This window comes from Oncorhynchus clarkii, unplaced genomic scaffold (genome assembly GCF_045791955.1).
Source record: "Oncorhynchus clarkii lewisi isolate Uvic-CL-2024 unplaced genomic scaffold, UVic_Ocla_1.0 unplaced_contig_3032_pilon_pilon, whole genome shotgun sequence".
Taxonomy (NCBI): domain Eukaryota; kingdom Metazoa; phylum Chordata; class Actinopteri; order Salmoniformes; family Salmonidae; genus Oncorhynchus; species Oncorhynchus clarkii.
The window spans coordinates 62,704-77,615 of record NW_027260865.1 but is presented as its reverse complement, the minus strand read 5'-3'; the positions used below and the strand labels follow the sequence as shown (position 1 = coordinate 77,615).

Here is a 14,912-nt window from a genome sequence, read left to right as displayed (position 1 = left end):
GTTTTGTATTGTTCATATATTTATATTTTATTAAACATGTATTGAAATAACCACGCTGCATTTTGGTTCGCCTCTCCTTCGACGGAAGAAAACTGTAACACAGACACCATATTCAGTTCATGAGTTTAAATAAAAAAAACATACAAATGTAATTTGGAATGCACTTTATACGGTTTGATTTCATTTAGCATAAACACAAAAGCACAATTTCTCAGTCAAAAATATGAGACAAGTGTGGGAGCAGTATGTGTGTTCTCTCATGAACTTTCAGTCCATTTGACGTGTTATATTCCTTTCCACACTGGGCGCAGTGGTAAGGCTTCTCCCCCGTGTGTGTTACCTCGTGGTCTTTCAGGTGCCCTAACTGGGTAAATATCTTCCCACACTGGGAGCATTCGTAACGTTTCTCTCCGCTGTGGATTCTCTCATGCTTTTTCAGTTGCTGAAACAAGGTAAATTTAATTCCACAGTGGGAGCAGTGAAAAGTCTTCTCCCGCGTATGTCTTTTCTCGTGCCTTTTCAGGTACTGTAAATTCCTAAAACTCTTGTCACAATGTGAACAGCGGAAAATCTTTTCTACGGAATGTGTTTGCTCATGGTTTTTCAGGGACCCTGATGTGGAAAAACTCTTTCCACACTGGGAGCAGGGGTAAGGCTTCTCTCCTGTGTGTGTCCTCTCATGTGATTTCAGGTCCCATAACCGGGGGAAACTCTTTTCACACTGGGAGCATTGGTGGGGCTTCTCTCCTGTATGTTTTCTTACGTGATCTTTCAGGGTCCCTAAAGAGGTAAATCTATTTCCACATTGAGTGCAGTGGTAAGGCTTCTCTCCTGTGTGTATTCTTTCGTGTGATTTCAGGCTTCCTAACCTAGAAAAACTCTTTCCACATAGGGAGCAGTGGTGTCGTCTTGCTGGTTTAGACGTCTCTGGGTCTGGTTCCCCTGAAGGACTCTTCCCGCTGTCAGGATGAAAGTCTAGTCTCTCTCCTGCCAAAGACAGACAGTATTTAGTAAACAGGGAGACCTGGGCCCATATTCACAGAGCGTCTCATTGTAGGAATGCTGATCTTTCCATACAATCTAATTCATTATTATATAAAAGTCAATGCGCTTTTCAGCACGCTTTGTGGATATGAGCCCCGAATAAAACCTCCACATCTTCACAACATATCTAACTGTCTTCTCTGAGGTTTAATCCAGACTAGATCGCTCAATAACCTGAGGTCATTAAAAAAAATAAAAATAAATATCCAGAATAATCAAATGAGCAATATGATTCTGAATGGTCTTAATTCTGTCCCCTGAAAAGGCAAGACTTCAACCAAATGTCATGAAATCAGACATGAGATGGTTGTAATTAAAGGATATATGATGCAGTACCATAGAGATTTCACTCAGATCAGTCTGTCTTAGCTTATAGATAAAATACGAAGGACCTAACAACACCATAGATATTTCACTCAGATCAGTCTGTCTTAGCTTATAGCTAAAATACGAAGGATCTAACAACACCATAGATATTTCACTCAGATCAGTCTGTCTTACCTTATAGCTAAAATACGAAGGATCTAACAACACCATAGATATTTCACTCAGATCAGTCTGTCTTACCTTATAGCTAAAATACGAAGGACCTAACAACACCATAGAGATTTCACTCAGATCAGTCTGTCTTACCTTATAGCTAAAATACGAAGGATCTAACAACACCATAGATATTTCACTCAGATCAGTCTGTCTTACCTTATAGCTAAAATACGAAGGACCTAACAATACCATAGAGATTTCACTCAGATCAGTCTGTCTTACCTTATAGCTAAAATACGAAGGACCTAACAACACCATAGAGATTTCACTCAGATCAGTCTGTCTTACCTTATAGCTAAAATACGAAGGACCTAACAACACCATAGAGATTTCACTCAGATCAGTCTGTCTTACCTTATAGCTAAAATACGAAGGATCTAACAACACCATAGATATTTCAATCAGATCAGTCTGTCTTAGCTTATAGCTAAAATACGAAGGACCTAACAACACCATAGAGATTTCACTCAGATCAGTCTGTCTTACCTTATAGCTAAAATACGAAGGACCTAACAACACCATAGATATTTCACTCAGATCAGTCTGTCTTAGCTTATAGCTAAAATACGAAGGACCTAACAACACCATAGATATTTCAATCAGATCAGTCTGTCTTACCTTATAGCTAAAATACGAAGGACCTAACAACACCATAGATATTTCAATCAGATCAGTCTGTCTTACCTTATAGCTAAAATACGAAGGACCTAACAACACCATAGATATTTCACTCAGATCAGTCTGTCTTAGCTTATAGCTAAAATACGAAGGACCTAACAACACCATAGAGATTTCACTCAGATCAGTCTGTCTTACCTTATAGCTAAAATACGAAGGACCTAACAACACCATAGAGATTTCACTCAGATCAGTCTGTCTTAGCTTATAGCTAAAATACGAAGGACCTAACAACACCATAGAGATTTCACTCAGATCAGTCTGTCTTACCTTATAGCTAAAATACGAAGGACCTAACAACACCATAGAGATTTCACTCAGATCAGTCTGTCTTAGCTTATAGCTAAAATACGAAGGACCTAACAACACCATAGAGATTTCACTCAGATCAGTCTGTCTTACCTTATAGCTAAAATACGAAGGACCTAACAACACCATAGAGATTTCACTCAGATCAGTCTGTCTTACCTTATAGCTAAAATACGAAGGACCTAACAACACCATAGATATTTCACTCAGATCAGTCTGTCTTACCTTATAGCTAAAATACGAAGGACCTAACAACACCATAGAGATTTCACTCAGATCAGTCTGTCTTAGCTTATAGCTAAAATACGAAGGACCTAACAACACCATAGATATTTCACTCAGATCAGTCTGTCTTAGCTTATAGCTAAAATACGAAGGACCTAACAACACCATAGATATTTCACTCAGATCAGTCTGTCTTAGCTTATAGCTAAAATACGAAGGACCTAACAACACCATAGATATTTCACTCAGATCAGTCTGTCTTAGCTTATAGCTAAAATACGAAGGACCTAACAACACCATAGATATTTCACTCAGATCAGTCTGTCTTACCTTATAGCTAAAATACGAAGGACCTAACAACACCATAGATATTTCACTCAGATCAGTCTGTCTTACCTTATAGCTAAAATACGAAGGACCTAACAACACCATAGATATTTCACTCAGATCAGTCTGTCTTACCTTATAGCTAAAATACGAAGGACCTAACAACACCATAGATATTTCAATCAGATCAGTCTGTCTTACCTTATAGCTAAAATACGAAGGACCTAACAATACCATAGATATTTCACTCAGATCAGTCTGTCTTACCTTATAGCTAAAATACGAAGGACCTAACAACACCATAGATATTTCACTCAGATCAGTCTGTCTTAGCTTATAGCTAAAATACGAAGGACCTAACAACACCATAGATATTTCAATCAGATCAGTCTGTCTTACCTTATAGCTAAAATACGAAGGACCTAACAACACCATAGATATTTCAATCAGATCAGTCTGTCTTACCTTATAGCTAAAATACGAAGGACCTAACAACACCATAGATATTTCACTCAGATCAGTCTGTCTTAGCTTATAGCTAAAATACGAAGGACCTAACAACACCATAGAGATTTCACTCAGATCAGTCTGTCTTACCTTATAGCTAAAATACGAAGGACCTAACAACACCATAGAGATTTCACTCAGATCAGTCTGTCTTAGCTTATAGCTAAAATACGAAGGACCTAACAACACCATAGAGATTTCACTCAGATCAGTCTGTCTTACCTTATAGCTAAAATACGAAGGACCTAACAACACCATAGAGATTTCACTCAGATCAGTCTGTCTTAGCTTATAGCTAAAATACGAAGGACCTAACAACACCATAGAGATTTCACTCAGATCAGTCTGTCTTACCTTATAGCTAAAATACGAAGGACCTAACAACACCATAGAGATTTCACTCAGATCAGTCTGTCTTACCTTATAGCTAAAATACGAAGGACCTAACAACACCATAGATATTTCACTCAGATCAGTCTGTCTTACCTTATAGCTAAAATACGAAGGACCTAACAACACCATAGAGATTTCACTCAGATCAGTCTGTCTTAGCTTATAGCTAAAATACGAAGGACCTAACAACACCATAGATATTTCACTCAGATCAGTCTGTCTTAGCTTATAGCTAAAATACGAAGGACCTAACAACACCATAGATATTTCACTCAGATCAGTCTGTCTTAGCTTATAGCTAAAATACGAAGGACCTAACAACACCATAGATATTTCACTCAGATCAGTCTGTCTTAGCTTATAGCTAAAATACGAAGGACCTAACAACACCATAGATATTTCACTCAGATCAGTCTGTCTTACCTTATAGCTAAAATACGAAGGACCTAACAACACCATAGATATTTCACTCAGATCAGTCTGTCTTACCTTATAGCTAAAATACGAAGGACCTAACAACACCATAGATATTTCACTCAGATCAGTCTGTCTTACCTTATAGCTAAAATACGAAGGACCTAACAACACCATAGATATTTCAATCAGATCAGTCTGTCTTACCTTATAGCTAAAATACGAAGGACCTAACAATACCATAGATATTTCACTCAGATCAGTCTGTCTTACCTTATAGCTAAAATACGAAGGACCTAACAACACCATAGATATTTCACTCAGATCAGTCTGTCTTAGCTTATAGCTAAAATACGAAGGACCTAACAACACCATAGATATTTCACTCAGATCAGTCTGTCTTAGCTTATAGCTAAAATACGAAGGACCTAACAACACCATAGATATTTCACTCAGATCAGTCTGTCTTACCTTATAGCTAAAATACGAAGGACCTAACAACACCATAGATATTTCACTCAGATCAGTCTGTCTTACCTTATAGCTAAAATACGAAGGACCTAACAACACCATAGATATTTCACTCAGATCAGTCTGTCTTACCTTATAGCTAAAATACGAAGGACCTAACAACACCATAGATATTTCAATCAGATCAGTCTGTCTTACCTTATAGCTAAAATACGAAGGACCTAACAATACCATAGATATTTCACTCAGATCAGTCTGTCTTACCTTATAGCTAAAATACGAAGGACCTAACAACACCATAGATATTTCAATCAGATCAGTCTGTCTTACCTTATAGCTAAAATACGAAGGACCTAACAATACCATAGATATTTCACTCAGATCAGTCTGTCTTACCTTATAGCTAAAATACGAAGGACCTAACAACACCATAGATATTTCACTCAGATCAGTCTGTCTTACCTTATAGCTAAAATACGAAGGACCTAACAACACCATAGATATTTCAATCAGATCAGTCTGTCTTACCTTATAGCTAAAATACGAAGGACCTAACAATACCATAGATATTTCAATCAGATCAGTCTGTCTTACCTTATAGCTAAAATACGAAGGACCTAACAACACCATAGATATTTCACTCAGATCAGTCTGTCTTAGCTTATAGCTAAAATACGAAGGACCTAACAACACCATAGAGATTTCACTCAGATCAGTCTGTCTTAGCTTATAGCTAAAATACGAAGGACCTAACAACACCATAGAGATTTCACTCAGATCAGTCTGTCTTAGCTTATAGCTAAAATACGAAGGACCTAACAACACCATAGAGATTTCACTCAGATCAGTCTGTCTTACCTTATAGCTAAAATACGAAGGACCTAACAACACCATAGAGATTTCACTCAGATCAGTCTGTCTTAGCTTATAGCTAAAATACGAAGGACCTAACAACACCATAGAGATTTCACTCAGATCAGTCTGTCTTACCTTATAGCTAAAATACGAAGGACCTAACAACACCATAGAGATTTCACTCAGATCAGTCTGTCTTACCTTATAGCTAAAATACGAAGGACCTAACAACACCATAGATATTTCACTCAGATCAGTCTGTCTTACCTTATAGCTAAAATACGAAGGACCTAACAACACCATAGAGATTTCACTCAGATCAGTCTGTCTTAGCTTATAGCTAAAATACGAAGGACCTAACAACACCATAGATATTTCACTCAGATCAGTCTGTCTTAGCTTATAGCTAAAATACGAAGGACCTAACAACACCATAGATATTTCACTCAGATCAGTCTGTCTTAGCTTATAGCTAAAATACGAAGGACCTAACAACACCATAGATATTTCACTCAGATCAGTCTGTCTTAGCTTATAGCTAAAATACGAAGGACCTAACAACACCATAGATATTTCACTCAGATCAGTCTGTCTTACCTTATAGCTAAAATACGAAGGACCTAACAACACCATAGATATTTCACTCAGATCAGTCTGTCTTACCTTATAGCTAAAATACGAAGGACCTAACAACACCATAGATATTTCACTCAGATCAGTCTGTCTTACCTTATAGCTAAAATACGAAGGACCTAACAACACCATAGATATTTCAATCAGATCAGTCTGTCTTACCTTATAGCTAAAATACGAAGGACCTAACAATACCATAGATATTTCACTCAGATCAGTCTGTCTTACCTTATAGCTAAAATACGAAGGACCTAACAACACCATAGATATTTCACTCAGATCAGTCTGTCTTAGCTTATAGCTAAAATACGAAGGACCTAACAACACCATAGATATTTCACTCAGATCAGTCTGTCTTAGCTTATAGCTAAAATACGAAGGACCTAACAACACCATAGATATTTCACTCAGATCAGTCTGTCTTACCTTATAGCTAAAATACGAAGGACCTAACAACACCATAGATATTTCACTCAGATCAGTCTGTCTTACCTTATAGCTAAAATACGAAGGACCTAACAACACCATAGATATTTCACTCAGATCAGTCTGTCTTACCTTATAGCTAAAATACGAAGGACCTAACAACACCATAGATATTTCAATCAGATCAGTCTGTCTTACCTTATAGCTAAAATACGAAGGACCTAACAATACCATAGATATTTCACTCAGATCAGTCTGTCTTACCTTATAGCTAAAATACGAAGGACCTAACAACACCATAGATATTTCAATCAGATCAGTCTGTCTTACCTTATAGCTAAAATACGAAGGACCTAACAATACCATAGATATTTCACTCAGATCAGTCTGTCTTACCTTATAGCTAAAATACGAAGGACCTAACAACACCATAGATATTTCACTCAGATCAGTCTGTCTTACCTTATAGCTAAAATACGAAGGACCTAACAACACCATAGATATTTCAATCAGATCAGTCTGTCTTACCTTATAGCTAAAATACGAAGGACCTAACAATACCATAGATATTTCAATCAGATCAGTCTGTCTTACCTTATAGCTAAAATACGAAGGACCTAACAACACCATAGATATTTCACTCAGATCAGTCTGTCTTAGCTTATAGCTAAAATACGAAGGACCTAACAACACCATAGAGATTTCACTCAGATCAGTCTGTCTTAGCTTATAGCTAAAATACGAAGGACCTAACAACACCATAGAGATTTCACTCAGATCAGTCTGTCTTAGCTTATAGCTAAAATACGAAGGACCTAACAACACCATAGAGATTTCACTCAGATCAGTCTGTCTTACCTTATAGCTAAAATACGAAGGACCTAACAACACCATAGAGATTTCACTCAGATCAGTCTGTCTTAGCTTATAGCTAAAATACGAAGGACCTAACAACACCATAGATATTTCACTCAGATCAGTCTGTCTTAGCTTATAGCTAAAATACGAAGGACCTAACAACACCATAGATATTTCACTCAGATCAGTCTGTCTTACCTTATAGCTAAAATACGAAGGACCTAACAACACCATAGAGATTTCACTCAGATCAGTCTGTCTTAGCTTATAGCTAAAATACGAAGGACCTAACAACACCATAGAGATTTCACTCAGATCAGTCTGTCTTAGCTTATAGCTAAAATACGAAGGACCTAACAACACCATAGAGATTTCACTCAGATCAGTCTGTCTTACCTTATAGCTAAAATACGAAGGACCTAACAACACCATAGAGATTTCACTCAGATCAGTCTGTCTTAGCTTATAGCTAAAATACGAAGGACCTAACAACACCATAGATATTTCACTCAGATCAGTCTGTCTTAGCTTATAGCTAAAATACGAAGGACCTAACAACACCATAGATATTTCACTCAGATCAGTCTGTCTTACCTTATAGCTAAAATACGAAGGACCTAACAACACCATAGAGATTTCACTCAGATCAGTCTGTCTTAGCTTATAGCTAAAATACGAAGGACCTAACAACACCATAGATATTTCACTCAGATCAGTCTGTCTTACCTTATAGCTAAAATACGAAGGACCTAACAACACCATAGAGATTTCAATCAGATCAGTCTGTCTTAGCTTATAGCTAAAATACGAAGGACCTAACACCATAGAGATTTCAATCAGATCAGTCTGTCTTAGCTTATAGCTAAAATACGAAGGACCTAACAACACCATAGATATTTCAATCAGATCAGTCTGTCTTAGCTTATAGCTAAAATACGAAGGACCTAACAATACCATTGAGATTTAAAAAAAACAAATAACGCAGAATTTCAAACCTGTTTGTAAGATTTCAAATATCGATCAAAATCAAACCTTTTTGTCTTTTGATCAATGACCAAGATATGTCTGTCTCATGGTAGAGTGGGGTATGATTGGCAGAAAGGGTAAACTTGGATCGGATTCTAGACGTGCCACTCTCATCATCCTATGACCTTCATTGAAGAGGTATGCTAAGACGTGGTCTTCCTGTCCGGGTTGGCACCCCCCCTTGGGTTGTGCCGTGACAGATCTTTGTGGGCTATACTCGGCCTTACCTCAGTATGGTAAGTTGGTGGTTGAAGATATCCCTCTAGTGGTGTGGGGGCTGTCCTTTGGCAAAGTGGGTGGGATTATATCCTGCCTGTTTGGCCCTGTCTGGGGGTATCGTTGGATGGGGCCACAGTGTCTCCTGACCCCTCCTGTTTCAGCTTCCAGTATTTATGCTGCAGTAGTTTATGTGTCAGGGGCTAGGGTCAGTCTGTTATATCTGGAATATTTCTCCTGTCTTATCCGGTGTCCTGTGTGAATTTAAGTATGCTCTCTCTAATTCTCTCTCTCTCTCTTGGAGGACCTGAGCCCTAGGGCCATGCCTCGGGACTACCTGGCCTGATGACTCCTTGCTGTCCCCAGTCCACCTGGTCATGCTGCTGCTCCAGTTTCAACTGTTCTGCCTGCGGCTATGGAACCCTGACCTGTTCACCGGACGTGCTACATGTCCCAGACCTGCTGTTTTCAACTCTCATGAGACAGCAGGAGGGGTAGAGATCCTCTGAATGATCGGCTATGAAAAGCCAACTGACATTTACTCCTGAGGTGCTGACCTGTTGAAACCTCGAAAACCACTGTGATTATTATTATTTGACCTTGCTGGTCATCTATGAACATTTGAACATCTTGGCCATGTTCTGTTATCTCCACCCAGCACAGCCAGAAGAGGACTGGCCACCCCTCATAGCCTGGTTCCTCTCTAGGTTTCTTCCTAGGTTCTGGCCTTTCTAGGGAGTTTTTGCCTAGCCACCGTGCTTCTACATCTGCATTGCTTGCTGTTTGTGGTTTTAGGCTGGGTTTCTGTACAGCACTTTGTGACATCAGCTGATGTAAGAAGGGCTTTATAAATAATTTGATTGAAGTAGTAGCTGGGAGCTTGAGGTGTCTGCTATCTAAACAACACAACATTATCCCCACCTCTGGTTAGACACTATTGGCTTTAAAAGCCAAGCCTTATACAATATCTGCCAATTAATTTCCAGCAATATCGCCCCTGTCTGTCTCTGTGGTACGCGTGTTTGTCTATCACTCTGCCTGAAGCAAGTTGATGTCATAACCGTTTTGTGGGTTGATGGAAATACTTTCCCCAACATTTTCTCAGTGAAACGTTAACTGCAAATATGCAAATAGTACCTGGCAGAAGTATATCATGAGGAAGTGTATAATTTGTATCCATTATTTGCATAACTTTGTCATGAAATGAGTAGCAGCAGTACAGAACCATCGGTAGAACGGCTCATTAGATGGAACATTCCTCACTCGCTCGACAGGCAATTAAAGGGGCAGATGAACAATTAAAGGGGATGTCAGTTTTCTTCCAGACCTATTTTTTTTTTTTATTCTAACGTGATTTAACCATTGACAAATTCTCAGAACATCCAGTTTCGTTGTTTCTCTATAAAACAATTGTAATTTTGAATGAAAAAACAAACAAATCTAAAACCAGAAAAGTAAAACAGAGAAAAAATAATTTGGGAAAGTAAAAAACAAAATCACAGATTTTATAGGGCCCCCATTAGAGTTGTTAATTAACGAATATTTTACCCGGTATATTGACAGAAAACATAGTGCACTACAATCTCTTGTACACTAAGGACCTGGGGGAAGAGTTGGCAACATAGTGTACAAGAGAAAGTAGGGTACTAAAAACACAGGAAGAGCTGCAGCTTCCCCAGTGATTTTACCAACACGCTGCTCCAAGACAGGAGAGGGGAAGTTTCCTCAGTGGTTTTACCAACACGCTGCTCCAAGACAGGAGAGGGGAAGTTTCCTCAGTGGTTTTACCAACACGCTGCTCCAAGACAGGAGAGGGGAAGTTTCCTCAGTGGTTTTACCCACACACTGCTCCAAGACAGGAGAGGGGAAGTTTCCTCAGTGGTTTTACCCACACACTGCTCCTGGTCAGGAGAAGGGCAGCTTCCCCAGTGGTTTTACCCACACACTGCTCCTGGTCAGGAGAAGGGCAGCTTCCCCAGTGGTTTTACCCACACACTGCTCCTTGTCAGGAGAAGGGCAGCTTCCCCAGTGGTTTTACCCACACACTGCTCCTTGTTAGGAGAAGGGCAGCTTCCCCAGTGGTTTTACCCACACACTGCTCCTGGTCAGGAGAAGGGCAGCTTCCCCAGTGGTTTTACCCACACACTGCTCCTGGTCAGGAGAAGGGCAGCTTCCCCAGTGGTTTTACCCACACACTGCTCCTGGTCAGGAGAAGGGCAGCTTCCCCAGTGATTTTACCCACGTGAGAAGAAGAATGTGCCTAATTGGAAGCTAGAAAAACATTAAGACTGTACTCACTGGTGTTCATCAGAACTCCAGTCTCGTCTTCTTCCTCCTCCTCCAATGTGACAGTAATCTCCCCCTCTTCCTTCATTTCAAAAAGTTGCTCCTCTTCTTTCAATGTGACAGTCACCTCCTCCTCCTCTTTCACTACAAACACGGCACCCTCCTCTTTCTGTTCATTCCCCTCCTCTTTCACTCTGAAAGCTTCTTCCTCTTCTTTCACTGTAACGTCCTGTTCTTCTTCTTTCACTGTGATAGCTTCCTCCAATTCCTCTTCTTTTACAGTAAATTCTTCTCCTTTCACGTAAATGTTCAGCCCTGGAGCTTCTTTCTCCGTCCAGCAGACCTCATTTTCTTTAGCAGAGGAAGAGTACTTTAGTGAGCTCATGTTCGGGGACGTGAGCTAGCTAGCTAGCTATTTAGCATTAGCGACTAGCCTAGTGCTGGGCTAACTTAATACCAAACCAGATAGCTGATAACGTAAATATGAAATTAAACGGAGTAACTAGTACATACATATACAGTGTGTTTAAAACACTGTGATTAATATACACTAAATTAGTCCAAAGAGCTTCAATTTATCATGTTTGCTAGCGAGTTACCGAGATGGTTGTTGAAGAAACCTCCACTAGATTTTACGTCACTCGAGAAACATCACCTGAAAAAATCACATCGCCATCTGCTGACTGGAGTTGGAAACGCAGTTTAACAAACAAAAATAATTCTGCAAACAACGTCAACACAAATGATTGTAAAAACAACCAGACGTGTTTTCTCTGTAGCTCTTACAGATAATAATTTTCTCTAGGTGGACGTAGTATCTGAATGTATGGTGGCTAGTGGTGCGCGGGTCAGCTGATTGTTCACCCGCAATTGATAATCGCTCATCCGCAACCGCCCGACTACATGTGAAAAAAGTGAACATCTGAGGCACGTACACAACCCTAACCCGCTAATATTAGGAAATACGCCGTAGACTACAGTCAGATAAAACAAAATTGACAGGGGGTACATTATTTTGTGTTTGTTTGCCTGATTGATATTGTAATGAAACAGGCAGGGAGCAGGTCTCGAACCCTCGACCTTCTAGCCCGAAGTCCGGCGCGCTATCGACTGTGCCGCAAAAGCTTGCTCGAACGTTAGTGTCAATTTCCGCGATTGTAAACCCAGGGTTGTTACAATATGTTCCGGCTTACAATTTTCAACATTTTGGTAAGCTATTTGTTAGGCTCGTCAACTTGTCTATAATTAGATACATAAAATAAAATACAATCACATACAGATATTTAGCAGATGCTATTGAAGGGTGTAGCGAAATGCTTGTGTTCCTAGCTCCAACAGTATAGTTGTATCTAACAATTCACACATCTAAAAGTAAAATAATAGAAATAAGAAATATATAAATATTAGGAAAAGCGATGTCAGAGTGGCATTGACTAAATACAGTAGAATAGAATACAGTATATACATATGAGATGAGTAATGCATTGACTAAATACAGTAGAATAGAATACAGTATATACATATGAGATGAGTAATGCATTGACTAAATACAGTAGAATAGAATACAGTATATACATATGAGATTAGTATTTTTTTATTTCACCTTTATTTAACCAGGTAGGCTAGTTGAGAACAAGTTCTCCTTTACAACTGAGACCTGGAGTAAAGCAGCATGCAAACATTATTAGAAGTGGCTTGTGTTCCATTATTAGAAGTGGCTCGTGTTCCATTATTAGAAGTGGCTTGTGTTCCATTATTAGAAGTGGCTCGTGTTCCAGTGGCTCGTGTTCCAGTGGCTCGTGTTCCATTATTAGAAGTAGCTTGTGTTCCATTATTAGAAGTGGCTCGTGTTCCATTATTAGAAGTGGCTCGTGTTCCAGTGGCTCGTGTTCCATTATTAGAAGTGGCTTGTGTTCCATTATTAGAAGTGGCTCGTGTTCCATTATTAGAAGTGACTCGTGTTCCATTATTAGAAGTGACTCGTGTTCCATTATTAGAAGTGACTCGTGTTCCATTATTAGAAGTGACTCGTGTTCCATTATTAGAAGTGACTCGTGTTCCGTTATTAGAAGTGACTCGTGTTCCGTTATTAGAAGTGGCTCGTGTTCCGTTATTAGAAGTGACTCGTGTTCCGTTATTAGAAGTGGCTCGTGTTCCGTTATTAGAAGTGGCTCGTGTTCCGTTATTAGAAGTGGCTCGTGTTCCGTTATTAGAAGTGGCTCGTGTTCCATTATTAGAAGTGGCTCATGTTCCATTATTAGAAGTGACTCGTGTTCCATTATTAGAAGTGACTCGTGTTCCGTTATTAGAAGTGGCTCGTGTTCCGTTATTAGAAGTGACTCGTGTTCCGTTATTAGAAGTGGCTCGTGTTCCGTTATTAGAAGTGGCTCGTGTTCCGTTATTAGAAGTGGCTCGTGTTCCGTTATTAGAAGTGGCTCGTGTTCCATTATTAGAAGTGGCTCATGTTCCATTATTAGAAGTGGCTTGTGTTCCATTATTAGAAGTGGCTCGTGTTCCATTATTAGAAGTGGCTCGTGTTCCATTATTAGAAGTGGCTCGTGTTCCATTATTAGAAGTGGCTCGTGTTCCATTATTAGAAGTGGCTCGTGTTCCATTATTAGAAGTGGCTCGTGTTCCATTATTAGAAGTGACTCGTGTTCCATTATTAGAAGTGGCCAGTGATTCCATGTCTATGTATACAGGGAAACAGTCTCTAAGGGTTTGAGTTGCCAGGTGGTAGCTGGCTAGTGATGGCTGTTTAACAGTCTGATGACCTTGAGATAGAAGCTGTTTAACAGTCTGATGACCTTGAGATAGAAGCTGTTTAACAGTCTGATGACCTTGAGATAGAAGCTGTTTAACAGTCTGATGACCTTGAGATAGAAGCTGTTTAACAGTCTGATGACCTTGAGATAGAAGCTGTTTTTCAGTCTCTCGGTCCAGCTTTGATGCACCTGTGCTGACCTCACCTTCTGGATGATAGCGGGGTGAACAGGCCGTGGGTTGGGTGATTGATGTCCTTGGTGATATTTTTGTCCTTCCTGTGACATCGGGTGCTGTAGGTGTCCTGGAGGGCAGGTAGTGTGCCCCCCAGTGATGTGTTGGGCAGACTGTACCACCTTCTGGAGAGCCCTGCAGTTGCGGGCGGTGCCGTTGCTGTACCAGGTGGTGATGAAGCCCGACAGGGTGCTCTCAATAGTGTATCTATAATAGTTTGTGAGGGTCTTAGTGGCCAAGACACATTATTTCAGCCTCCTGAGGTTGAAGAGGGGCTTTTGCGCCTTCTTTACCACACTGTCTGTCAGGGTGGACCATTTCAGAGTGTCAGTGATGTGTACGCCGAGGAACTCGAAGCTTTCTACCTTCTCCACTACTGTCCCATCGATGTAGATAGCGGCGTGCTCCCTCTGCTGTTTGCTGAAGTCCACGATCAGCTCCTTCGTTTTGTTGACGTTGAGGGAGAGGTTAATTTCCTTGCACCATTCTCACTTCCTCCCTGTAGGTTGTCTCGTCATTGTTGGTAATCAGGCCTACTATTGTTGTGTCGTCTGCAAACGTGATGATACAGTTAGAGGTGTGCATGGCCACACATTCATGGGTGAACAGGGAGTACAGGAGAGGGCTGAGCATGCACCCTTGTGGGTCCCCTGTGTTGAGCATCAGCAAAGTGGAGTTATTTTCCCCTCAATCTACACACAATA

The 14,912-nt window shown here is 40.0% G+C and overlaps 1 protein-coding gene across 1 annotated transcript; it reads right to left on the bottom strand.

Annotated features, from left to right (window-relative positions):
- Positions 1–152: 152 nt before the first annotated feature.
- LOC139401971 (zinc finger protein 771-like) lies at positions 153–11,849 on the bottom strand. The gene is made up of 2 exons (XM_071146000.1): positions 11,224–11,849; positions 153–987 (listed from the first exon to the last, which is right to left on the bottom strand). Exons 1-2 carry the CDS (start codon positions 11,594–11,596, stop codon positions 212–214), a joined length of 1,149 nt encoding a protein of 382 aa, XP_071002101.1. The 5' UTR covers positions 11,597–11,849; the 3' UTR covers positions 153–211.
- Between the last annotated feature and the right edge of the window lie 3,063 nt (positions 11,850–14,912).

Excerpts from the sequence above, each read along its gene's own strand:
- LOC139401971 (XM_071146000.1), bottom strand. The coding sequence starts at position 11,596 with ATGAGCTCACTAAAGTACTCTTCCTCTGCTAAAGAAAATGAGGTCTGC. Across the intron at positions 988-11,223 it reads TGGAGTTCTGATGAACACCA|GAGAGAGACTAGACTTTCAT; the intron begins GTGAGTACAGTC and ends TGTCTTTGGCAG.